At 45.0% G+C, this 27687-nt stretch overlaps 1 protein-coding gene across 2 annotated transcripts in view; it reads right to left on the bottom strand.

Moving 5' to 3' along the window:
* Positions 1 to 27687, bottom strand: part of ERG (ETS transcription factor ERG) — a 104361-nt gene that overhangs the window by 24734 nt on the left and 51940 nt on the right. For both annotated transcript variants that reach the window (XM_021679179.2, XM_044913408.1), the window contains one exon: positions 14513 to 14664. In XM_021679179.2, coding sequence (XP_021534854.2) covers positions 14513 to 14664 — 152 coding nt within the window. The remainder of the gene's footprint in view (positions 1 to 14512; positions 14665 to 27687) is intronic.

The following is a 27687-nucleotide window of genomic DNA, read 5'->3' as shown; positions in this document are numbered from 1 at the left end:
ACTGTCTTCATAGGTGTCATTCTCAACCACTCCCATCCCACCATCCTACAGCCACACACAGCTGCCTGCCATCTCCTGAACCAATGCCCCGTGCCTATGCCCAAACACCACCCACTGTTTGCTGGACTAGCCCCTTCTTGTCCCCTCTCCTTCGCTCACCACCTCCTTTGGGCATCTAACCTCGATGATCTTGAGAGCTAAGCACTTATAATGACCCTTTGGGGCTGCACCAATGACAGACCCACAGTGAGCCCCACCCTCCCCAGGACCTGGGCCCGGCATGGATGCTGTGGCCGTAGGTAGCGTTCTGTGGAGTTCAGGTCAGTGTGTTGGGTCCCAGCTCTCCCTTCAAATCCACAGAGAGCCCAGTAGAGTCTCTCGGATCTCCTCCATGACCCATAGTATGTCAGCAAAGCTTTCTTCTTCTGTCCCACCTTGCCATCACAAAAGGGGGCTCACAAGGTCCCACAAGATTCAACAGACCTAACCTCCTTCCCTGATGCCCAACTATGCATGGGAAGGAGAACGGGGAGGGGGCCACAGAATGGATCCCAGTCAAGGCATCACCTTTGGCTATGTCAAGGCATGCCATTCCACACCTTCGGGCCCCAAATGAGCAGCGCGACTTAGGCCCCGTCACCTGACCTCAGATGGAGCCTGCTTTTCCTCTTCTAAAAACAACACGCAGAACTCAAGGACCTAAGGAATGACTCCCATAGGAGAAGGACTACGATTCATTTAACTCAAGTAAGAATTACTGAGTATTTACTGTAAACACAAGTACGACGGGAGGTTCAGAGGGCGGCCAGGAAAGGGAGAGATGCCAAGGAAAAAGGTAAAGTTTTCACCAGAAGGGCTTGGCTTGAACCTGCATTAACGAAAAGCATTTGACAGAATTCGGGTGACAGAAGCAGGGAGAAGCCCTTTAGTTTAGGGGAACAGTGAAAACCCAGCTTCATACCCGCAGAGGCATGAAACACCTGAGGTGTTGAGGGAGCAGTGAGAAATGGGGTGCGGCTGGAGTAGAAGACTGGAGAGAGAGCACACAGATGTAGGAGGATGGAGATGAAAGTTGGGGTCCCATCAAACAAAGCCTTAAGTATCTTGCTAAGAAGCCTGGACTTTATGATCCAAGGATTTCAGAGTCGCTGAAAATGTCGGAGGAATCAAATTACAATCACATCAAGCACAGCAAACTCGGTGGTAAAATAAAAGGCTTTATTGGGAGCCAAAATACCAATATTTGGGTTTGGATTCAACCACTGACTAGATGTAAACATTAACCTTTCTGGAACTTGTTTTCTTTTTCTGTGGGTAATTAAGTGAATGTTAGGGGAATAGAAAAGTAAATGAGATAATGTATGTGAAACACTCGGCCAACAATAACATGGCAGAGAAATAACGCATCCACACAGTGGATTTCACATCGCAAACTCTGCTGAGATGAGCTAAACAACCTCCTATCGCAGGACCAGCCTCTTCCTTTAAACAAAAAAGTCTGATTTACGCTTCATTTTGAGAAGCTTTTGGAGGTGCTTCTGTCAGATGAATCATGAACCGCTGAAGATAAGTTGTTTTGTTTTCAGCCTCCAGGCCAACTGTTTGGAAAACAGCTGTGTCATCAGTCCACATTTCATGGACATCAAAATGGTAAACCCCCGGAGTCCAAGGGAAGAGGGCAAAAGAAGTCATCTGCCTCCGAAGCCTCTTATTTGTATCTTCGATTCCATGGTTAATAGCCACAAGTTGTACGAAGGCTATTTCAGTACATTGAAATGAAAAGAAAAATAATAAAAGCAAAGCTGAGAGTTCAAGAGTTGCACTGTTTAAATTACTGTTGGGGGATGGCGGGGGTAAGCGGTGCGTGGGTGGCGGGTTGAAATTATTTTTACATTTCCCTGAAACTGTTTTCTGACCTAGTAGCGTTCCACTGCTGCCAGGAAAATATTAAGTAGGTATTTAAATCGGGCAAGAGGATATTGCATTGCCGAAGATGGACTGAATCTTCACGAAACAGAATACCTCATGCAGGCAAACATCCTGTTTCAGAGACCACCGCCCCCCAGAGGAACGAATAAAAGTCACGTTAAGCAAGAGTCAAACTGGTGAGAATAGCAGCCCTAGTGTCATTTTTCTCGAACAATATCCGCGTAAAATATTGGCTTCCAGATAGAAAAATCATCCTTGTTTAAGAAAAAAATACCAACAGAAAATGTACCCCTAAGCCATATCACAGTCCTATGAAGTCTTTGTTTATAAAACCAGGCCCTGGGCAAGTCTGCCAATCTGCTGTCTAAGACGCTCAAAAGCCTGCAAAAATACGATTTAACATTTCGCCTCCTGGTAGGGAAAGACTTTACATTTACAAAACACGTTCAACAGCGAGAACTGGCTTCACTCTGGGCTTCACTCTACCACAGACTGAAATTTGAACTCAAAAAACCTATACTCAAAGCTGTTTCTGAACCTTTAAATTTCTTAATTTATAGATGAAGTTCAGTTATCATTTGGATAGCTATTGATTTCTATTTTTTTTGAATTAGGGAATTAGCCAGTGAATGAGGTATATATAACACTGATTTTTCTTTTATTCTGGTTGTTCTTTTTTTGGTGGCCTACTGTCTGGTCAATTTCTGCGAAATCCCCTTGAGAGTTCAAAAAGAATGCATATTCTCTAATTGTTAAGTGCAGGGTTTCTACAAATAATCATTGGATCAAAATTGGTAACATATACCTAATTTTTAGGTCATTGATCTATCAACTATTGAGAAAGGCAAATTTAAATCTCTCACCTGAAGTGGATTTGTCCTTTTCTCCTTACAATTCTTTACACATTTTGAGGCTATGTTATTATGTACAAGTTCATCATTGTCATATAGTTTTCATGAATGTAACCTCTTCTATTTATTACTCTATTTATTAACCCTCAATTATCTCCACTAGTGCTTTCTGCTTTCTCTTTCCACTTTTGTCAGGTTTGTTTTGATTAGAATATGACTAGTACCTCTTTCTCCCTCTGTTTGCTCTCATTCTTTACAATGCTTTCGTAAACAGTGCTTCACTGACTTTCGAGTATTTTTCTAAAATCTAGTCTATCGCTCTGTCTTTAATGGCAACTTTGGCCTCCTTACACGTATTGTTACTGATCTGATTTCTGCCACTTTACTGTGTTCTATTTACCTTGCTTTGTATGTTCTTTATTCCTCCTTTCGAAGTATCTTATTGAATCGATCTATTTTTCTTCATTCCCTTTTTTTCCCCTTTCTCTACTGGTTTGGCTGTTTAACATTCTAGTTCTATTTCTTTACTTGTTACTCTTTAAACAAAATCCACATTTAATCACCAAATATATCCTTCTCCCAAAGAAAGCAACGAATTTAGAAATCTTGAGCTCTCATCACCTATCCTTCATCTTATATGGTGATATTATCCAATGTTTTTATGCTACCCTGTTGTGCTCCCTACTCAGGATGCTGCTGATACTCTATAACCGTTTCTCTTTAGATCTATTCTTTTATCAACCAATTTCATTTCTCCCATTTCCTTCTTATCTCACTCCCTTCTTCTAGGATCCATTTTCTTTGTTTATTAAATCTCTTGTTATTTCCTGAAGTGAGGGTCTAACTGTTAGCAACAAACTTTGACCCTTTGTTTGAAAGTATCTTTATTTCCCCCACAATTTACAGAATGGATTACAATGCACTCTTAATGAAGTTTTTCATCACATTCCTCTGAGGTTTATTTCACACTGGCTTCACCGAGCTACTAAATGAGTCTGTGGCAGGGCAAAAAAAAAAGTTAAGAGCCCAGAAGAGAGGTAGAATCGTGTCAGTTTCTCCCAGCTAACTGAAGATTTCCTTCCACTGCCCTCGGTGTTCTGTGTCATTGTTGAGAAGTTTGCTGTCCTTATAACTGTCATTGTTTTCAGATAGTCTTTTTTCTTTCCTGGTTTTTAAGTACTTTGTCTTTGGTGTTCTGCGGTCTTGCCAGAATGTGATTAGTGTGGACTTCTTCTTATTTATTTTTCTCTGTCTTATGCTTCCCATATCTGGAACATGGTCTTATTCATCAATTTTGAAAAGTCAGATTTTATCTCTTCAAACATTTCATCTTGTCCATTCTCTTGATTCCCTCTTTTCTGGAACGTCTATTAGATCTACCCAGCACATTATCACGAGCCCCTTCCCTGCCCTTGACCTACGCTCATACTCCATCTCTTGGTCACTGTCCTGCACCCTGAAAACAATTTCAAGTCTACTTTCCTTAATTCACTCTTTGGCTTTTTCAAGTCAACTGTTTAACCCATCTATTGAGTTTCTGATACTTTTGAATCCTTTTTTGTGTTTCTAGGAGTTCTCCTGCTTCTTCTTCAAAATTATCTGTTCTTTTCCATAATGGCTTGCTCCTCTCTTTCTGGTTCCTTCTATTGTGTGTTTAACCACTTTTAGATCTACTTACTTTATATTCTCAGTCCCATGCTTCAATTATCTAACATTCTTGAGGGCTTAATTATGTTGTCTGTTGTTTCTGCTGAATCTTGGTCTAGGTAGATTATTTCTTCCTGTTTTTATAATTTGGAGCTACAGAGTCATCTTCAGTGAATCTTTATCTGCAGGAATCCTGTAATGCTTGGATTGAAGACATGTCTCTCCAAGAAGATCTCCTATGTCCTTCTGCCAGGTGTCTGAGGTTGTCCTTAGCCCATGACCACTTTTTGATGCTTAATTTCTCAGCCTGGGGTTGCTGTGAGAAACACAGTTATGTGCATATGTACATAGAGATCAGGTCTAACTCCCTGCTTTGTGGAAGACCAAGAACTCATCTCCTGCCCCTTTAAGACCCAAATCTCTGTATTATGGACACTGGTATCCCACCCCCATCCATGCCAAGTGCGAGAACCAGGTGACACAGGAGGGTGGAGTACTCTGTTCTCAGCTCCTTCCTTGCTTTGAGTCGCTAAGGAACTCACTGACTTTCTTCCCACAGCTAGGCATATAAAAGTGTGTCAGACTCCATGCTACATTTTCAGGTGCTCTGCAAGAGGAATACCTTAAGTTCTTTTTAAGCTCAACATTTTACTAGGACCAAGAGTCTTCTCGGCATATTTTTTACCTATTTACTTCAAAACTTTTCCATTTCCAATGCACCCATCAACCTAGCTCATGCTATGCTCTGTTTCATGCACTTATTCATTAATTGATTGCCAAAAAATTCATTGTACATATTAATCATGCAATACCCTACAAAAGAGTCAAACACTGTAAGAAAATACACCTAGCCTCAGCCTGTTTGAGATTCAATAATTTCATTAATTATTTTATTCAAAAAACACATGACTGAATTATTTTTGCTGGGCTCTAAACATACCTTTGACATTCTGACATGTCAATCTATTTCACTGGAGGGAGTCATTCTCAACTTTTCTTGAGTGGGTTATCTAGTTTTTGGATTTTGTTTTCCTTCATTTCTTCCCTGGGTTGCATCTCCTTGGTTATTCCACAACAACACAGCTTATGCTCATGGTGTTTTAGATGCAATGACCTGTTCCACTTTCACGTTTCTCCCTGCTTGGGTTCTCTCTTTCCAAGGGTTGCCATAACAGAGTACCACAAGCCAAGTGGCTTAAAACAACAGAAATAGGTTGTCTGAGGCTTGTGGAGGCTAGCAGTCTGAGAGCAAGGTTCAGCAGGGCCTTGACCCCTCTGGGGTTCTGAGTAGAATCCTTCCCTTGCCTCCTCTCTCTTCTGACGGCAGTCGGCCATCCTTGGTACTCCTTGGCCTATAGCTGCACCAGTTCAATCTCTGCCTCCATGATTACAAGGCCTTCTCCCTGCGTGTCTTCACATCACCTTGACTTTGTGTGTGTCTGTGTCCAAAGTTTCCCTTTTTATAAGGACACTGGTCATTTTATTAGATGCACCCTCATGAGCTCATCTTGACTTGATGCAATCTAAAAATACTCTATTTCTAAATAAGGTCATGTCTTCAGGCACTAGGAGTTAGGGCTTTAATGTACCTTTTTGTGGGGCCACGATTCAACCCACTCCATATGCATATGGCAGCAGATCTCCCTCTTGAGTGTAGCGATTTCTCCCAAATGCTTGACCCGGATATGAAAAGAAAAGCTATAAGTTTTGGAGGTCTTACTGTATCTTCAGCATTGTTTATGCACTTCACATGTATTTTCTTATTTAATCCATACAGCATCATACAAAGTAGGCATTACCATCATCCGTATTTTGGTGCAGCTGCAGGCCAAAGAACACCAAAATTAAATGACTTTCCAGATCCCAGAGCTAGAAAATGGCAGATTTTGGAACCCAGGTATGGTGATCCCTGATAAATGACTCCTAACCCTAAGCTCTATGTGGCCCCCAGACTACCTTGTGGTTGGGTGTCCCCTGGGTAACTTAAACGTGAAATAAACTGAACCAGTTCATCTATCTTCAATTTTTTTCTGTATCCATTAACATCCGTCCAGCCACTCATGCTAAATCTAAGCTATTTTCAATCCCACCCCAGAAATGTAGCGGTTATGTGCTGAGCAACACAGTAGACTCTTTTGCACATCTCCTCTAGTCTTTCTTTTTTCCCTTGGTCTCCCTTGAAAAGGCCGTTTCAGAATCTCTGAACAAATTAACAAATGCATCCCACCGTTCCATGTCCTTCTGTTCCTTCCTGGGTACTTCGGATAGGGCAGCACAGGAATGAGAACTCAGACTCCAGAGTCAGACAGAACTGGGTTCAAATCCTGGCTCTCCAAATTACTGCCTGGGACATCCTGAGCCATGATCTTGGCTTTTCTAGTTTTAGTGTCTTTACCTGTAAAGTAAGACTCATAAATAATACCTACACCATAGGGTGCTTATGGGATTTAAATGAGACAATACCTTTTCTACAAAGTGGATGGCCCAGGGCCTGACAACACTCAATAGATGGTAACTGTACCATTTCTGTGTTTATGATTTCGGCCACACATATAACCCCAGGGCAGTTTCCTCAATCACTACCCAGCTTATCATCTAGGAATATAATTCACTTTGACTTTAGGATTTAAGTTTTAGCTGGTTTGGTTGTCTGGTTGCTTGACTTGGTGCACAGAAGCAATTTAAACAGCTTACAGAAACACACTCCATGATGTAGACATAGTGGGAGAGATCCTTGGGAGTGTTTAGTGGTAGGTGAAATGAAGACATGTCGTCTTACCAACAAGTTCTGTAGCTAGATGTGAGCACGGGCTCTGGTCTTACCTACCTGTGTGAGGGTCCCTGGGAGAGGCGCATCCCTTCCCTCTGGGGCTCCACGCTCTCATGTGTAAAGGAAGAGGTTTGCGATTGTTTTCTCTGTCAACCTGACCGGATCATAGGACATCCAGACATTTAGTGAAACATTATTTCTGGGTGTGTCTGTAAGGATGTTTCCAGAAGAAATCAGCATTTGAATTGGAAGACTGAGTAAAGCAGTCTGCCCTCCCCTGTGTGGGTGGGTGACATCAATTAACCCACTAAGGACCTGAATGGAATTGCTCCCTTTGCCTGGCTTTTGAGCTGCGACATCCATCTCCTGTTTAGGTCTCTGGCTTTCATGCTTTAAGACTCAGACTGAGGGGCGCCTGGGTGGCTCAGTCGTTAAGCGTCTGCCTTCGGCTCAGGTCATGATCCCAGAGTCCTGGGATCACGCCCCACATCGGGCTCCCTGCTCGGCGTGAAGCCTGCTTCTCCCTCCCGCACTCCCCTTGCATATGTTCCCTCTCTCACTGTGTCTCTATCAAATAAATAAAATCTTAAAAAATAAAATAAAATAAAATAAATAAGACTCAGACTGAAATCTACACCATTGGCTCTCTTAGGCTCTCAGTTTGCAGACAGCAGATTGTAGGCTGCGGGACTTCTCAGCCTCCATAATCACATGAGCTAATTCCTCATAATAAATAAATAAATGGGGAAGGGGAGAGAGAGAGAGAGAAAGAGATTGGTTCTGTTTCTCTGAAGAACCCTAATACCAAGTTGAACTAAGATCATCTAGAGGCTTGTACCTCCAACTCCTGTGACTCCATGATTCTTGCTAACTGAATCTGGATTCCCATTAACTCAATAAATGCACATTTACTGACCTCTGCACACAGGCCACGAGCTTGCTGCTGCTTTGTCTGGTGGTTAAGAATGTGAAAGACGTATTCCCCAACTTGCAATCTAATAGAATAGACAGGCTCATAAATAACTAACTCTAATACAGGTTCAAACATAATGGGTTTACCGTTTGAGCTTCGTCAGTGGGTATATTCTTCTGTCACTTGTTATTCATCTGCTTTCAAAGCCCAGCTTGGAGATATTTAGGAGGAATTGTGTGAAAGCCATGTGAGCCCTCTGCCACTCCAAGAACTCAAAATCTTGACTGTACAATAAGCCAGACCAGCAAAGACTCACACTGGGCATATGCTCTCCATCTGCATGGAGCTGTTCTCTAATACAATTCACTCTGTTTATAAAGGATGTCGCAAGAAACACGCTAGTGAAATGGAGCACTGCAATCACGTCAGAAGGATGGTCATTTCTACAGTCTCAGTGGACCCCAAAGGTAAAGTCCAGGGATCCTGCATGTAGGATTCAGAATTGAGAAAAACATCACCTTCCCTGTGAAACTTCTTTGTGAAAACAGGGATTATGTCCCCACATGACTTTTTATTTTGGCTGCCAGGAAGCTCAAAGCCATCTGATACCGTGGCCACGCTCATGGTCAAATGTGGTCAAAATGGCTGCATTCTTCTTTCATGTGATTTTGGTTTTCCATTAATATTTTTAATTGCCTCAGGACTGATTCTTAATTTCTTTTTGATCAGTAGTTTGGTTCGTGTATTTATCAGTAGCCTAGTTCACAAGGCATCTCAAATCCTCCATGGTACTAAATGGTATATGTGTATTTAAGTAAGTATGACATGTATTCTAGAACATAATGTGGAACAAAATAAAGCATGATAATAAAAGAATTGGTCAGATGTCTTATGAGAAGCAAGTAAGTTGCCAAAAGATTAAGGTTGGCTTCCTAGGCAGGGGGGGGGTTGCCCTGAAGAAGGATTTGTGAGCAGAGAATGGAGGAAGGGCATTCCATCGGAGGGAACAGCACGGATGGAGAAACACGGTTGTGGTGATGCAGAGGGTGAGGAGAGTGCGTGACTGGGGGGCAGGATGTGGTAGAGAAAAATGGCGGAGCCTGCAAAGGCATTTAAGAATTGTATCATGCACGGTACCAAGGAAGCTTCTCTTGACCATTCATGTTTATTGTGATCTCGTTCCTCCAAAGTTTTGAACCATTTGTCTGAATCAGTCATTTGAGCTCTTAACCCCACACTCTCCTGTCAGGAACCACTGACTTCATGTGGATGGGTCTAATCTATTCTGACTGGCTCTGGTCACTTCCTCTGTGACGGGCATAAGAGTAGCAAGTCCTCACTGAACGCCTCATGAGTTGAGGAGAAGGGACCCAGTATGGAGGGTCTGAGGAAGACAAAATACCAGGAGTTCCAGCCATGGATGTTTGGGGGGCAAGAATAGGGGATCTTAAATCATATAAGAGCTTTTATTCATGGTGACTGAAACACACTAAGCGCTCAGTGAATGAATGAATGAAGCAAACAAGCGAATGTGACAACTCTTTATCTCTGAGACTTCTGATTGCCAGGAGTGCTCGTGCTCAAGGTGGATATTTAGAAAATAAAAGTAGAAATGTTTGACTGAGGAGTCATTCAATTACCTCTGAAACTAATAATACACTATATGTTAATGAACTGAATTTAAATTTGAAAAAAAGTAGAAATGTTTGAAAAGTGCAATGCTTTTGCACCCATTTTAGGGAATAAAAACAGAGAAAAGGAAAAAAATCTTTCAAAATGATGTAAGCTGCTAAAACCCGATGTCCTGTTGCATTTTGGTCAGCATTTTGCAACTTTCAAGAAAAGTGGATGAAGACTGCGCCTTCCTCTTTGTTAGCCTTGTTGGTTAGCACATCGCCAGATGCATTGTCAATATGGAAAAAGCTACAGGGACCGCCAGAGCTACAGCCGGTACCCAGAGGGACAGCATCCCCGATGGCAGATGCTTCATGAGATGTCGTTAAACCTAGGTGCTTTAGAATACCAGCTCCACGGTGCAGTGGAGATCCATTTGTTTCTCAACGGTGATCTATGTTCACAGACTTGGTGAGGCAGACGTGGGAACACATGGAAGTCAGATGCCTACATTGTGCCCGAGTTGTCTTTGCTGTTGATAGGAATGCAGCCCAGTGCCTACAGACCTCATACTGTGGTTGGTCCAGCTTGTCAGAATGGAGCCCAGGGATCCATCTCACACTGTATTCTGTGCCTTTTACCAACCTGGGTTTCCCTGTGGATGCCTTGACACATGGCCTCTGCAGATTTTATTTTATTTTATTTTATTTTATTGATTTTATTTTATTTTTATTTTTTATTTGAGTATATTTGTCACACAATGTTACATTAGCATGCCACCAATGATAGGTCCCAAAAATACATCCTAAGGGAGAAGCATTAGGAAGACAAAATTCCTTCCCACCAAATGGGTGACTCTTCATTTTTTAAATTGTTTAGAACATCAAGTGAAATTGTTGGTTATTTCCTATCTTCCTGGCCACTCCTTCTTCTAAAAGTAACCTAGCCTGCCTTTATTGAAAACGGTTAATGTGTATTTAAGTAAAATTTATTCGGTGTCTTCTATTTAGATTAGAGCTTCTCAAACCGTATTATGCATGAAATCACCCAGAAAGTGCATCAACAATGTGGAATCCTTGAGCCTCCCCACATCCAGATTCAGGAAACTTGGAAATGTGCATTTTCAAATCACAAGTCTCCCAGGGAATCCTGATGCAAGTGGTTCTGATCGTACTTGGAGAAACATTTTCCAGCCGATGTCCAAATCCAGCTGAGCCAACCAACAAAGTGCCATTTCACCAGGCCACACATGTCTAGCTCCTCGTAAGACTGATTTCACTGAATGACCTACAGAGAATAATCTACAACCATGTCAGGAACAGCCCAACCCCATGAGATGTAGACTTAGACATACAGATGTACACCAAATAGACAGACAGACAGACAGGTAGATTAAAAAGTACCAATGTGATTTATTGTCTAACTGGTGTACTTTGAGAGGGAGGCACAATCTACAATTTCTCCAGGACACCAGGTATAAGCCAGGGCTTTCTGGAATGTCTGCTGGTCTCGCTGATTGAGTTTTTCTCATGACTTCCCTGCTCCTCTCCTATGACAAACCAAGGAACACATTTTTCTCTAGACTCAGAATGAACAGCTGGGCCATCCTTCCCATATCACTTTCCTTTTTATCTTATGAACACTTAATCACATACTAATTGAGGCATCCCCTTCCACTGCCTGCGGACACCTTGGAACCGAATGACACCCACCTCTTGCAACTGTGGAAGATTTAAAAGTTTGAGTTTTAAAAGCCAATGTTTAGAAATAAATAATTTTTTCAGCTATCTTTATGATTTGCACTTGTGAGTGTCATTCATGTGTTTAACTAGTAGGAACTCTATGTGCCAGGTGGAACCAGGTGTGGAGAATTCCATCTACGTGTGCAGAGCACTCTATGGCCAAGATGTGCCTGCATGAGGTGCCTGGGTCCTGGGTCCTGGAACTCGGGCTGAAGGTACAGATGCAGCAGCTGACGGAGCTGCCCCCAGGGTCTGCAATCTCATGGCCACATTGGGGAGTTACCTGGATTGTGCAATGCAGCTGTTTGTGTGTGTGTGTGCGCGGTGGGGGGCTTGTGGAGGTGAGTGGTTGGGTGTGGGGGGATGGATGTGTGGTGGGTGGGTGGGTGTGGGTGTGTGGTGTGTGTGTTCATCTGTGTGTCTGTGTATGAGCACACATACATGAAGCTTGGCCAATAACTGAAAGACTCACAACTTGCAAAATCAGCCACAACTAGGTCTCTTACAAACACTATTAACTGAATAACTGCCTGCATTGGTGTGAAGCAACCAAAGGAGGGAACAGCTGAAAGAGGACTTTCTTCAGGGGATGAAACCAATCTTTACACAAAACCTTAAATATGAGCCAATCTGCATGACCATCATTCTACCCATCCAACTGACATGTAATGAGCACCTACTACACAGTATCAGGAATGGTGGATGCTCTGACTCAATTAAATTGGTTTTTTGCCTCTTCCCCATATAAATATCTCTCCTGTTTTCTCAACATTTCCCTTAAGGTAGAAACCCTCAAGTCTGTCCCTGTTGGAAATGATACTGATGACTTCAAAGCACATTGACCCCCTGAGAGAAATATGACCCCAGCGGTAAACAGGGTGAGTGGCACCACGCATTACCTCCTGGGTCTGTGATTCTATGAAGAACCAAGACAAGAATCTCTCCTCGGAATGGTTCTCCCATCTTAGAGAATGAAAAACTTTGTTTGCCTGAACTGAAGAAATGACACTCTTAAGAAACAAGGCTAAGGGAGAGACAGGTGTGGGCGGGCGCTCTATGGGTTCCTCCCTCATTCTGTTCATATCCAGACAGCAGCTGAGGCAACAGCATCCCTGCCCTCCATTTCTCCCCAGGAACACCCTTGCTCTCAGCCTCTTTTAGGCTGCCTGCTTTGGACACTTGCATCTCCGTATTTTTCCCCATCAGCAGGAACCCCCTTCTGTTCTCCAGCTCAGGAGTGAGTCACGGGTTTCCGGTAAGTAGCTCAGCTGCTGTGATCAAACCAAATACAGGGCTTTCGTATAAAAGTCAACTGCCTTTCAATCAACATCAAAACCAGTTTTGTCCCTGTCATCAGGCCCACATGAGACTCCACCTCCGCTGTTTCCAGTAAAAGTCTCACAAGATGCCTCAAGATGAGGGATGGCCCTGAAGGATAATGCCTTTCATATCAGCCACACGAAAGCAGCTTCATGCAGTTTGCTGAAAGCCACCACCACCCCACCACCCCACCCCACCAGTGACAGTCCTGAAGTGAAGCTCAGTCCACGAGCCCAAGCTGGATGTTCAGCCAGGTCCTCTGTGCTTCTCGGTTTATGTGGAAGGCGACAGAAGTCCATGAAAGTGATTGTACACAGACTAAGGGACAGTGGGATGGGAATCACACCACAGAGGGGACTGGAGCCCATTCACCATCACACTTCATAGAGATGAATTTAGGTGACCCCTAGAGCAAGGCTGAATCAAGTTTGTGCAAACCTCACCCACACACAGGTATCCTTTCGTCCATTCTCCCCTCAGTTAATGTTCCTCGAGCATCTACTGCATGTCAGGTGCTGTGCTTGGCCACAGAGGTTGGGCCTTTGGGGGGCTGAGGCTGTATGGAGGGAGGAAGCTAATAAGCAAACGGTCACATGAATGTGCAGTATAATGACAGACGGGAGTGAACACCGTTAAGACAAATAAGGCAGGCGGGGGCTGAGGTCCCTGGGTGGAGTCGGGAATGGCTCTAGGTGGGGGGCCCTCAGGAAAGGCCTCTCTGAGGAGACATTTGCACTGAGCCCTGATGAAGGACAGAACTACCTGGAATCAAGGGTTTCAGGCTGAAGTGACAATAAGTCCAGGCTCCTGAAGCAGAGCCACAGGGCGACCAGATGGCCAGCCTCAAGGAGTGACAGAGGGGAGCCCACAGGGTCTGTCTCAGGAGCCGAGACTGAACCCAGCGCCTCCAGGAAGAGAACGAAGGGGCAGGAAGGCCTATCTGAACTCTACCTCAGCCTCTTATTAATTGTAGGCCCCAGAAAAAGTTAGTTGACCTCTGGGAGCTCCATTTTCCTCATCAGAGAAATCATGATAAGGATTCCTACTTCCCAAGATTTCCTGAGATGGTGTCTCCAAACTGCTCACCAAAAACCCTGACATTGACTAAGGACTCAGGAAATCATCACTGTGGCCCTGGTATTTTGGGTTTTATGCAGCATGTTTCCTCTGAGGAGCTGTGTGTAAGTCCCTTCAGTTTGGCTCAACAAGTAAGTTCCTGGCATTTCCCTCAAATTCACAGCTATTGCTTTGGTTTGAGTTTAGAATTACTTCTGTGGCAGAGAATTACTCTGGTTCTCAGAATCTGTATTGTAGGCCAGGGATAGCTGGAATTTTTGACTTTGAGAACAAGCAATACACAGCTCCCAGCTTTTTATTTTGCCAGATAAGATTTTTTTTTCAAAAGCCTACCATCTAGTATGAGTAACACTTCATTAAAAAAAAAAAATACCTAACACCAAATAATCTCAGAGAAAGGGCAATTTTTCCCTTGAGAGGTCACTTCATGGATTTCCATTCTCTCTCTCTCTCTCTCTCTCTCTCTCACATACACACACACACTGATCGGTGGACATTTCACCAAAGGTGGCCAGACTCATGCTGGCCTCCACGTACAATAGGTCCTCTAGACCAGTGAGGGTGATGGAAGCCAGAGGCAGGAAGAGAAAGCAGAATGGTGCTCTGGAAAAGCACGGTTTGTGGACTGAGCAAAGTATGAGCATCTGACCTGCCGGGACGATGACTCTGCGCTCGTTCGTGGTCATGTTTGGGGGCGGCATGTGCTTCTCCTCCATGTAGCTGCCATAATTCATGCCCACAGTGTCTGGGCTGCCCACCATCTTCCCGCCTTTTGCCATGCTGCATTCATCCGGGGAGTTCCTGAAGGGGAAGAAGATAAATCCTCCCATTATTGCTGCCACTGAGAAGCCTGCCTCCCAGTCTTCTTATGATACACAGAGAGAACCAAAGAAGGGCAAGGTGGGGAGGCTGATGAAGGAGGAGGAGAGAAGAGAAGCGTCAAAGGGCAAATACAGTGTCTGCTCTGGGCTGAATGACCGTGTCCTCCCAAAACTCCTTTCTTCAAGGCCTGACACCCAATGTAATGGTATTTGGAAGTGGGGCCTTTGGGAGGCGATCGGGGTCCCCATGAAGTCATGAGGGTGAGGGCCCCCGTGATGGGATTAGTGTCCTTACAAGAAGCAGAAGAGACCAGGGGCCCCTCCCTCTCTGTCTCCTCTGAGGATATACAGAGAAGGTGGCCATCCACAGCCCATGGAGGGAGCTCTCCCCGGACCCCAACCCTGCCAGCAACTTGGTCTTGGACTTCCAGCCTCCATACCTGTGAGAAATAGATTAATACATTCCTGTCGGGTAAGCCCCCCAGGCTGTGGTCTTTTGTCACTGCAGCCGGAGCTGGGCTAATACGGTGGCCATGCTCGGTTGAAGGACAGGCCAGGCATGGGGGAAGCAGAGCTGCCACCTGGCTTCTATTTCTTAAGCTAACTCCTTCTGAAACTGTCATGTCAAAACTCCCCTGGCAACAGCTGTTTGGAAACACTTGCAGGGAAGAGCATGCTGCCATTGTCCTCTCTCTGCAACTCTCAACGGGCTGTGTACGCAGATGCTTGGAGGCGACACCAGCTCAGAAGGCACTCCGCCAGGCTTATCCTAGAACGACAGTCCTCTTCCAACTCGGAATGAAATCCTGGTGTCCAGTTTCAAATCCCTACCGCCGATCTTTCGATGTGGAGCTTTGAAGGCTCACCATGTCCCCAGCGGAGGTACAGGCAGGTAGGGCAGAGACGCAGGCAGGCCTGGTGCCCTGGGAGGCAGTGGGAGAGAGCACTCAGCAGCCCCGAGGCTGGGATGGGGTGTGAAGCCAGCTCTGAGGATGCAGAAAGGGCCCAGCTGCTGGCACCCGGGTAACCGTTCACAGGGCTACTGTTACTAAGGCAGCCACGGTCATTTGGATCAAGACAAACCTGCCTTTTTTTCTGGAAATATATATAGTCAGTGAGATTTGAAGGTTATAGGATATGGTAAAATATCTAATGGGGAAACCCCAAATGGAAAATCCAGCTTAACCAGGAAACAGAAAAATATGTCGATGCCTTTTTGAAGGTGAACCCACAGATCGTTAACTCAAGATCACTGTAGTTGAGGGATCCTGAGAGTTGGGTCACATCTTCTAAGGTGGATTTCTGGCAATTGCCTCTCAGGTTCTACCCAACACAGGGTTTTAGTGCTCTTTGGAATCTCCAAATCTTCACTGGATGTCGGATTTCCCTCCCACGTCTCAGGCCTTGAGGTTGTGGGCCCCACTCCAATGAGCTTTTCTTCAACTTCTCCAAACACCTCACTAGTTGGAGCTCTGCAGCCAACTTGTGGAATCATGGAACTACAGGCCTGGCATGGACCTGACCTTCAAGTCTCAGAAGGTCAAAACCATCTGAGGCAGAAGGGCACTCTCTGGGTGGGACAGGGCTGGGGTGGGATGAAGAAGTTCATTCAAGAGCCAAAGGCATGGCAGAGGTGTGGACAGAAAGGACAGACTGAAGGGCAGTGCCCTGGGAAGAGTTCATTCAGCATCTTTAGAACTCTGAAAAATCCGAGTTTCTTCCCAGCATCGCTTGCACACATGCCTGGTGCTGATGGAGGGACCTTAGGGCTGATGGTGAGGAAAGAGCAGGTACGTCTATGGGTAAAGATCATGCTCAGGGTCAGAGGACTAGGGCCCTACCACAGGCCTGGAAATACATGGTCCTGCTTCATGGCATCCTCACAGCTGTGCTAACACGAAGGAAATTTAAAAACAAAAACAGTCTGAGTTCCCATGGTGCAGATTCTCTATATTTCCACCACTGCCTACACATGCATTATTTCCTGCTGATGCTACTTTTCCTGGCTTCAAACATTTATCTCTAGAAGCCCCATCCTAATATCACAACATGGAATGTCTTCACTTGAGACGTAGTTTCCTATCCCTTTGGAAAATTCCATCAGTTGAGTGGAGGGTGTGTGTTTTGCTCTATTTGCCTCAAGGAGAGGAGTTACTAGGGACTAGAGGACAGAGTCTAAAAGATTTGGTTGTTTCGGGAAAAGGCTTTAGATGCTGCTCAGCGGATGAGCGTGATTCGATAAAGTCTAGGTGAGCACTGCAGGTTCACTCATTTGCTCATCTGTTTAGACCGCTATATACCAGGGACCTTAAATCCTCTCTTCTCCAGCAAGACAGGTAAGCCTTCTCTTTCTCAAAGAGATCTTAGCACTCCTATGTTCATCCACCCAGCTTCCATTGTGCAGAAACAGCCACGTGAGCCCCTCAGACCTGATCTTCAAAAGCTGCACCTTCGGAACATTGTATTCTGTTTTAGCTTCAGAGGAAGAAAGAATGGAACCGCGTTCTTGATCATTTCAAATAGTTTTTGTAAAAACTCTAGGGGGAACGGCAGCCCCAAAGAGGGGAGAGGGTCACACCACAGGCCTCCAACATGCTGGACTCAAGCAGGTAATCAAGGCCCAGGGGCCCCAGGTGTGCTGTTCTTGCTTCTCAGTCATTTCTCCTTGTTTATCCTCTTGGGAATTTTCACAGCCCCAAAGCAGCATATGTAGGGGTGAGCCCTGTCCTGTGAGCCTCATCATTATCAGTCCTCTTACAGCCTGGGGCAGCAGGTGTGGGCACCATCTCTATTTTTCGGAGGCTTAAACCGAGTGCATAAAAGAGAATGGCCTTTTCAGGCTCCAGAGCCAGGAGGGGTCCGAACTAAGACTTGAAGCTGGACAGCCTCACCCACTGTCCACACGCAGAACGCCTCCACCAAGGAAAGGGAAGATGCTGTCCTTACAAGGTAAAATTAATGCCTTCATTTCAGAAAGGCATTGAGACCTCCCTGCCCATATGTTACTCTGGTCAAGGCATATATGGCCACACATGCACAGTTCCTATTCTAGGACATCGCTGTAGCCCCTGTTCATTACCCGGCACGGCAGGTGTGGGACCCAACCAGGACACGTCTTAAAAAAAGCCTAAGTAAGGGCGCCTGGGCGGCTCAGTTGGTTAAGCGACTGCCGTCGGCTCAGGTCATGATCCTGGAGTCCCTGGATCGAGTCCCCCATCGGGCTCCCTGCTCGGCAGGGAGTCTGCTTCTCCCTCTGACCCTCCCCCCTCTCATGTGCTCTCTCTCTCATTCTCTCTCTCTCAAATAAATAAATAAAATCTTTAAAAAAAAAAGAGTTGGATACTCAACCAACTGAGCCAGCCAGGCACCCCTTGGCATATTTTCTAAGCTCATTGCCTATAAATAATCAATCTCTAAACTAGTTGTTTAAATCTCTTTAAACTAGTAATGAGAACTGAATGATAAGAATGCTTGACATCAGACATGCTAAAAGGACAGGGAAGATAACTTTTTAGTAATGATGCAAACAAATCAGTCTTCAATCTGTAACTAGCAAAACCAATAAATAAGAACCTTTCCCTCCCTTGGCTTGTCAGAGGTTGGGTTTGACCTTCCAAACGGGGATTAATCAGAGGTGCCTAGTACCAAGACTGATCATGGAGGCCCCAGAGAAAACATAGTCTGTTGTAGCCCTGTTTGGGAAGTATGTGTGAAAGTATTTGTGGGCAGGGGCTCCTGGCGTGGTTCAGTAGTTAAGCATCTGCCTTCGGCTCAGGTCATGATCCCAGGGTCCTGGGATAGAGCCCCACATCAGGCTCCCTGCTCAGCAGGGAGTCTGCTTCTCCCTCTGACCCTCCCCCATCTCATGCTCTCTTATTAAATAAATAAAATCTTAATAAAAAAAAAAAAACCTAAGTAAGAGACAGAGACAGTTCTTGGAGTAGAAAATTTTCTTCAGAGGCATCTACTTAGACACCGCTTTATTTAAGGAAAAGAGAATCTTAACATGATTCAGAGCACTGACAAGTGTCTATTTGAAAGTCTCCCAATAAATACATGTTCAGCTCGTGGCCCAGGTGTGATAAGGAAAGCCCCATGCTGCAGAAATCTGTCTCCTGGCTTACTGCACTGTAACTCCACAGATGTTGTGCATACTGACGTTTGCAAGTCAGCCCGGAGAAACTTCCCAGGAACAGGTTGGTATTCCACCGGCATCAAGCCCTGCCTAAGATAGAGGGTCACATGATCTCTACTCCACCATGATAAGGACTTGGACATTCAATGTATTGCTTTTGAAATGCACATAGCAAAGAGCATCACTTTAAATATTGTATTCTTAGTATTTGCATATGTGTTTTCCAGCAGTTTCTGTAAAAGTTCTAAGGCAATTCATTAGATGCTTGCTAAATGGATAATCATTTGGTGAATGTGAAATGTCTCTGTCTTATTGTTTGGGGGATGAATTTCTTTATTGCAAATAGGCATCGCTCAAGATATTTCTCTCAATGATTCTTTCTTTTGGGGGCACACAGAAGTTATTATGGAAATCAAAATCACAATGAGAGATCACCCCACACCCGTCAAGATGGCTAGTACAAAAAACAAAAGATAATAAACGTTGGCTAGGATGTAGAGAAATTGGAGCCCTTGCACGCTGTTGGTGGAATGCAAAATGGTGCAGCTGCAATGCAACAGAGAATGGAGGTTCCTTGAAAGTCTTCAGAAAAGACAACCATATGACCCAGCAATCTCATTTATGCATATTTATCCGAAAGAATGGAAATCCGAATCTCAAAGAGATATTAGCACTCCTATGTTCATTACAGCACTATTCACAATGGTCAAGGTGTGGAAACAACTTAATTGTCCACCCATGGGTGAATGGACAAAGAAAATGTGGTGTATACAATAGTGGAATGCTAGTCTGCTTTAAAGGAAGGAAATCCTGCAGACTCTGACAGGGCATGAGCCTTGAGGACGTTATGCTGAGTGACATAAGCCAGTCACAGAAGGACAAATACTTCGGACAAATACTCCCCTTTACATGCGGTTACATGGTCAAATTCAGGTGGTTTCCAGGAGCTTAGGGAGAGGAGAAATGGGGAGTTCCTAATCAACAAGCATCAAGTTTCAGTCAAGGGAGATGAAAAATCTCTCGAGACCCGCTCTCCAATATTCTACCTTTGGTCAACAATAATGTACACCCCAAAATTTGTTGAAAGAGTGGGTCTCATGTTAAGTGTTCTTACCACAATAAAATAAATTTCTGTGTCTTGAGGCACCTGGGTGCCTCAGTCAGTTAAGTGTCTGCCTTTGACTCAGGTCATGATTTCAGGGTCCTGGGATCAAGCCCTGTGTTGGGTTCCCCGCTCGGCAAGGAGTCTGCTTCTCCCTCTGCCCCTCCCTGCTTGTACTCTTCCTCTCTCCTGCTCTCTCTCTCAAAGAGATAAATAAAATCTTTTTTTTAAAAAAAAAAGGATTACTGGGCGCCTGGGTGGCTCAGTTGGTTAAGCGACTGCCTTCGGCTCAGGTCATGATCCTGGAGTCCCAGGATCGAGTCCCATGTCGGGCTCCCCGCTCGGCAGGGAGTCTGCTTCTCCCTCTGACACTTTCCCCTCTCATGCTCTCTCTCACTCTCTCTCTCCAATAAATAAATAAAATCTTAAAAATAAATAAATAAATAAATAAATAAATAAATAAATAAAAAGGATTACTATGTCTTAACCACATTCTCAAATGCACATTTTCAGGTCTGGGTTCTGTTTGTAACCCGAAAACCACCAGTCTGGACAATCCCATAGAGAACGTGGCATCAGTAGAGGGAACAGGAGCTAGGCGGACAGCTCTGTTACAGCAGGAGAAAACCTACATTGGGCTGAGGTCACGTCGGGAGGGGAAGGCTGGTGCAGAGGGAAGAATTTTGTGAAGGCACTGGACAACAGCTGGGGTGCCATATCACTTCCCAATTCCAATTCCCCCACCTCCCCCTTGGGGCCACATAGCTTTAGAAGTCTAGTCTCAGCAGCAACCTCTCAGATCTCCCTGGTGTGTGTGCATAATTGTGGTCACACCAGGGAATAGTGCTGAAAGCCCCTTCTACCTTCGTGATCAAAAAGATGGGCATTGGTGTTCTTCTTCAGATAACTGGGCACTCATGCCCAATTAAGTTGCTTTGTTGAGCCTCAATGAACGAACCACTCATAAAGAGTGTGTGAATTGAGATAATGAGCACTGACTTCTTATGACACAGTGGTATTTCAAAATAATGGTGAAGGGACATGGCAAAGAATATCAAATAAATTGGAAACTGCACTAAATTTTTTTAAATGTTTTATTTATTTATTCATGAGAGTCAGAGAGAGAGAGAGAGAGAGAGGCAGAGGCAGAGGGAGAAGCAGGCTCCCCACCTAGCAGGGAGCCCGATGCAGGACTCGATCCAGGACCCTGGGATCATGACCTGAGCCGAAGGCAGACGCTTAACCATCTGAGCCACCCAGGCGCCCCAGAAACTGCACTAAATTTAAATTCAGGTGAGAAATTGGACATGTTCCCAAACCCCACTGGGTTCTCATAGACTTTCAGAATCAAGGGGCTGGAAAAAGCTCCATTCCCAAGCCCCCAGGCATGACTCTCTAGAAGATACTTAGACCAACAAATGTTTAGTTTATGTGAACATATTTCCAAAGAGGAGATTCCATCATTTTCCTCTGCAACTTTAGAGTTATATTTATGTGGGTGTGTGGTGGTTTTGAGTGTATTTTATTTCCCTACCCTTCCTCAAACTACATGTAGTTTACAAGATTACATACAAGACAACATGATATAAGGCAGATATAAAAATGCATACAAATGCATACAAAATGATAACATGAATAATCAAAGGAATGGAAGTGAATGGAATGTAAGGCAGAAAAGGAATTAATCATGAAATAATATCAGCACTTTGAGTTGGCTTACTCTTTATAGCTGCTAGAGGTAGGACACCTATTTATCTCTGAGCTTCCTACTAGCCAAAGCAAAGAAGGAAGTGTATCCTGTTACAGTTCAAAGGGTCTGACACATAAAGATGAACCAGTCACTCAGCAGAAGCAGAAGTTTCTCTCATGGCTTCTCCTGAAGAGAATGGGTGATACAGCACGCAGTTCCCAGTGTCTGATCACAGATCCAAAGCATTCCACACAGCACCAGGGGACTGGCAACAAAACGGTGCTCCAAGCACACAGGTCTCAGCTGCTTCGGCTACAGAAATCAAGAGACTACACGCGCTCAGCTAGTCCTCCATACTTGCCACTTCTTGACACTCTGGAAAGAATCAGGCAACCTAAGTGATCAGGGAAGGGGGTATCAAAAATAATAGAAATAATGGAAAGGCAAAAAGATCTTGAGAGATGGAATGCTATATGTTCCAGTTTCCACAATCTTCTATTTCTGTGCTTTAAACACAAATTCGGGGCGCCTGGGTGGCTCAGTCGGTTAAGCGACTGCCTTCAGCTCAGGTCATGGTCCTGGAGTCCCGGGATCGAGTCCCACATCGGGTTCCCTGCTCAGCGGGGGGTCTGCTTCTCCCTCTGCCCTCTTCCCTCTCGTGCTCTCTGTCTCTCATTCTCTCTCTCTCAAATAAATAAATAAAATCTTTAAAAAAAAAAAATAGGGGCGCCTGGGTGGCTCAGTCGGTTAAGCGGCTGCCTTCGGCTCAGGTCCTGATCCCAGGGTCCTGGGATCGAGCCCCGCATCGGGCTCCCTGCTCCGCGGGAAGCCTGCTTCTCCCTCTCCCTCTGCCTGCCTCTCTGCCTACTTGTACTCTCTCTCTCTAATAAAAATAAATTAAAAAAATCTTAAAAAATAAATAAATAAATAAATAAATAAACACAAATTCGCCTCTGAGAGTGCCTAATGCACTGTGGGCAAACAAATATTTACAGACCTTACTTGATTTGAACCTAGGCTGTAGGGGTCCTGAGTCCAAGCACTTGGCCCCCACACTCTAGGACCTCACCTCGCTAAGTCCACATGAGCAGTCACTCTCATGGACGTGAAACATAACTGAACAGACCCTCAGAAAACTCTGTTTCATTACTGTTGGGTATTTTCAGAAGGATATCCTGGGAGCGGCCCCGAAGGCGGTCATGGAGAGATTTGCAGATGTGAGCTGAGCAGGGGTAGCCACGTGCAGACAAGTCCTCCAGGGAGAAACCAAAGATGGCGTGTTGATGGGGACATATGTATGAATTTTGATTAGTCTAGGTTTTTTTTAAAAAAAAAAAAAAGGTTCTGTTTCTCCCTCTGCCTTTCTCTCTCGCTCTGTCTCTCATGAATAAAAAAAAAAATCTTTAAAAAAATAAAAAATAAAATAAATAAATAAAACATAAAAATAAAAAAAAAGGTTGATCGTCTCAATTTCCAGTTGAATTATCAAATGCTCCCCCCACAATACTTCCTTGAGGTGCTCAGCACTGAGCACGCTCTGCAGAGATGATGGGCTTACATTGGCGAGCACGGGAGGAAATCCAAGGAGAGGTCCCCACACTAGGAGGCACGGCAGGAAGGAATCTGATCCAGAATGTGGGCCCAAGAACTGAGGACCAGGACAGAAGCTGGACCATTGGGAAAACAGTCTAAGGTTTTAAGATCACGTGGAACACAGCCAGGGACAAAAGCTTCATTTAGCTGTTGCTACACATAATACCTTATTTTTAAAAGGGGTAATGCACCTGTGAAAATGTACTGAGAAATTAAAGTCGGGGCTTTGTTTTTGAAAAAGAAAATAAACTTGGCATCTGACATTGGTTTTCTCACATCAGAGACTATTTACAGCAGGAGAGATTCCACCATGGAAAGAGCCCACAGTGAATGGCACACACGTGGCCGTTAGCTTGACAAGAATGGAGCCTCAGCCCTGCGCTGTGGTCTGTGCCGTGTGAATGGACCTCATTTATCCAAGAAGGTCGCCGAACACAGCCCCAGGCGACAACCCTGAGCTCACTAGCCACATTAAATCTGTGATTCACCCTCACTTCACAACAGTTAGCAGAGGCCCTAGGGCCTTAGAAAAAGTCCAAGGCAAGTCAAAATCAAATCTGGAACATCCATATACTTCTAGAAGTGGGTAGAGACAAACCCACGAGCCTCTTGAAAATCTACCTATTTTTCCAAGACCCATTCTTCTTCTTACCCCTGAATTCCTCTTGCCCTTAAGAGAGAACTTCCACTGCCTTGCTGTCTACCACATGCTTTACTTCCAGATTGATCTTCCCCAAACACAAACCCATGCTGGGTATGTGCAGCCTAAGCCCTTCATTGGGCCATAGCACCTTTGGATAAACCCACACTCCCTAGATCCTCCCCTGGCCTTGGGTCTTCTCAATCCATTCAGCCCCTTTAACCAGAGTATTTATGGAGCAAATCTCTCTGCCAGGCCCTGTCCCAGGTGCTAGGGATTCGCCGGTGTCCCTATTCTCTTGGTGTGTGCATTTGAGTGAAGAAAGCCCTCTCCCTGACTCCACCTACCTTTGCCCTCGAAGACCATGTTCTCTATCACCCTGACTCTTATGTGGATAAGCAAGCTAACGTTACCCTCATGCAGTCTTCAGCTCGTCACTGTTTACTAGAATGTGACTATCTTCCCGAATGTTCTTTTTAGTTTATTGGGTGATGAAGCTATGTGAGAGAAATGCAAAGGTTTTCTTTGGCGGCTCTGCCCTAAAAGCCCAAAGAGGTCAGTTCCGAGAGAGGGCCCTCCGTGGGAGGTTGGCCCGGGCATGCATTCCGGGCCTGTCTCAGACCCGAATACCAAAAAACCCTTCTCAGGTGGTTTTCTTCCTAAGAACCCTAAAAGCACATACTTACTCCTAATCGACTGAGCAAACTCCTAATCGAGTTTCATAGCATGAATTGAGGTAAGTCACCACAAAAGGTATTTTCAGGACCCCAGACAAGGAAGGGATTGTCTGGAGGGCGCCGGGGTAATTTGTGGGTCTGTTTTATTTCTGAATCAGAGGCAGTGGAAAAGCTGCTTCAGACCCCATGGCCTGAGCAGCGGGTGGAGCTCGGCAGTGATTCATGGAGAGCTCTCCGCTCAAACTGAAACTGTAGATGTTTGTCTTCGCAGCTGTGTGTTATTTTTACCCTTACTAAATATGCTCTCTTACACCTGGAATCCCAGTCTCTTCCCTCCAGTCCGGTCCCCTTCCCCCTCTCCAGAGCAGCTGAAGACTCAGTTAATTAAAAATCACCACCAACTCACCAACAGTTAGTTCTTTGTCCCTGAAAGGGGTTTGTTTATGGTTCCCTGAGTTTCATTATTGAAGTTTTTATTTCTCTTTACAGCTAAGAATGGATATCAGCAAGATCTTGAAATCTGGGGAGAATTGCATCCTTTCGGGATTTGTCATTTGGAAATAAAATATTCTATAGAATAAGATCTCTATAAATAGTTACATGCTCAGGATGAGATGTGGCATATTTTCTACCTCGGGAGTTGTCTTTTTTGTTTGTTTGTTTGGAATACTTTCATTTGTCAGAGAGGAAAGAATTAAGCCCAATAGCCACCAACGTGCTTCAGGTTTTTATTTTCACAACAGGCTATGTAAATTCCGGTTAACCAAAATTATTTCACTTTGAAGATAGAAAATGCCAAAGCGGTCCCCCTGTCCCTTTGCCAATACCCACAGTGATCCAATGGGATTCCCATGCGCCATAATGGGGAGCAAGACTCCTAGGCCTTCTTCCCCTACAAAATGGCGCCCATCCCCTTGACATCCCAAGAGATGGCAAAGACAGTTGTGAGTGGCTGCTGAGGAGAGGGGATGAGGAGAGGTCTGCTCCAGACTGAGAAGCAGTAGCAGAGCCTTTGTCTCCTTCCTGACTTTTCCCTGAGTGAGGCTCTTTCAGTCCGTGTCTCATTTTTGCAGCCCAATGAACTGACTCAAGGCCCCTTACGAGTAGGACAAGCTAGGACTAACTGACCTCACCATCACCGTTCGGAAAATTCATAGCTTGCAAGTCTCCAACACTGTGCTACCCACACCTTGGAAGACGGCCGAGCTTAATTAGGAGGCATCTTGCAGGCCAACCCCATTCAGAACCCTGAACCAGAAAGGAGCGTATGCGATTGTTGTTGCGGATTTCACTGTCCTAACAAAACACACGAAGTCTTATAGAAATTGCAGGAAAATACACATTAGTCAAATCTCAACGAGTATAAGTAGAAAGGCGTGGAGAGAGAGCAGTCCCAGCAAATGACTTGCAAGTATGGAATATTGAGTGTTGCACATAAAATGAGGGAAAGTGGCATTAAAAGACCTTCAGCCGAGATTCCATTCTGTAGGTGGCTGCTGGGCACAGCTCAACACAAACAACATCAGGGTCCATGAACCGTCACCAGCCTAATACTGAGAAATTTTTTTATTTTTAATGTCACCCCAGCAAATATTTACTGAGAGCCACCAATATACTTGAATGGCAAGTCTCTTCATGACGCTGACAACTTTTTTTAAAGATTTTATTCATTTATTCCAGACAGACAGACAGAGAGAGAGCATGAGAGGGGGAGAGGGGCAGAGAGAGAAGCAGGCTCCCGGCTGAGCAAGGAGCCCAACGTGGGGCTCGATCCCAGAACCCTGGGATCATGACCCGAGCCGAAGGCAGACGCCCAACCAACTGAGCCACCCAGGTGCCCCCGTGCTTACAATTTTTAACATGTGGTTTTGTTTGGAGACATCTGACAAAGGTAATGTGAAGGCGAGTGCAGGTAAATTGACCTGCTGTAATAAATTCAAATGAGATGCAAGTAAATGGTTTTTAAATGTGTACTACCTGCAAGAAATCCAAATGGTCAGGGTTTGGATGTAATGCCTCTGAGACAAGAAACAGAACAGTTAGCTTGTCTGTCCCATGGAGGAAGCTCTGTTGTCTGGCTAAAGGAAGCAGCCTGAGGGAGTAGAGAGGAGTCCGGGCCTGGAGTCCAGGGGCCCATGACAGGTGGATGTAAGCAAGTTATGAAAACGTTTGGTTTTCAATGGTTTTCATCTGGGAAAAAAAGGGGTAGAATCATAATGCCATTTCATAAATTTAGTGAAGAAATTGGAAGGGATATTGTGTATTGAAATCTATGAATAAATAACGGTGTACTATGAAGATCCTGATGAACGTTGCTCATTCTGGACGCTTTCTTTCCTGCCCCGAGGACTGGCTCACACCCTCATACCTGCTACAGCTGGGCCCTGAACATCCCTCTGTTCTGTACTCGTCCCGGGATCCCACAGAAGTTTCTTCACCTTTGATGGGCCATGGGCTTCTCTTCACCCATCTTCACGGCAGCTAACACAGTGCATGATGGAAACACCAACTAAATGTTAATTTAGGGCAGGTTTTCTCAGTTTTACACTATTGACACTGGCGGCCAGACATTCTTTTCGAGGTGGAAGGAGGGGGGTCCTCTCTTGTATACTATAGGATGTTGAACATCTCTGGCCTCCAGCCACTAGATGCCAGGAACACCCTCAGGTTGTGACAATCAATAATGTCTGCAGACATTGCCAAATGTCCCCTGAGGCACAATCACTGTGGTTAACAACTGCTGGTTTCATGAACTAAGATCCACTGAACTTGGGCAAGGAGGCAAGAGCCCCTCCCATTCTGCCTGGTGTTTATGAGCACTAAGTACGTGGCCCCAACATCTGGGCTGGTACTTGGAGGGGTCCAGGCCCTAATCTCAGGAGGATTCCCAGTGTGGTTTGTCTACACCTCGTTTGGGATATACCCCCAAACCCTGGGTTCATCCCCACTTCCTTCTTTCTTACTCTGTAGATCCGACCCATCAGTAAAGCACATCAGTTCTACCTTCAAAATACGTCCAGAATGCCATCACCTCTCCTCCACCCTCCACCCCTCCCATTCTCACCCAGGCCCCAGCATCCCTTACTCTAACTCCTGCAGAGGCCTCCTAGCAGGTCTTGGCTTCAACACAGGAGCCAGAGAGATCCTGCTACGTCTGAGTAACATC

This window comes from Neomonachus schauinslandi, chromosome 1 (assembly GCF_002201575.2).
Source record: "Neomonachus schauinslandi chromosome 1, ASM220157v2, whole genome shotgun sequence".
In the NCBI taxonomy this organism is placed as follows: domain Eukaryota; kingdom Metazoa; phylum Chordata; class Mammalia; order Carnivora; family Phocidae; genus Neomonachus; species Neomonachus schauinslandi.
This window is presented reverse-complemented; position numbering and strand designations above follow the sequence as displayed.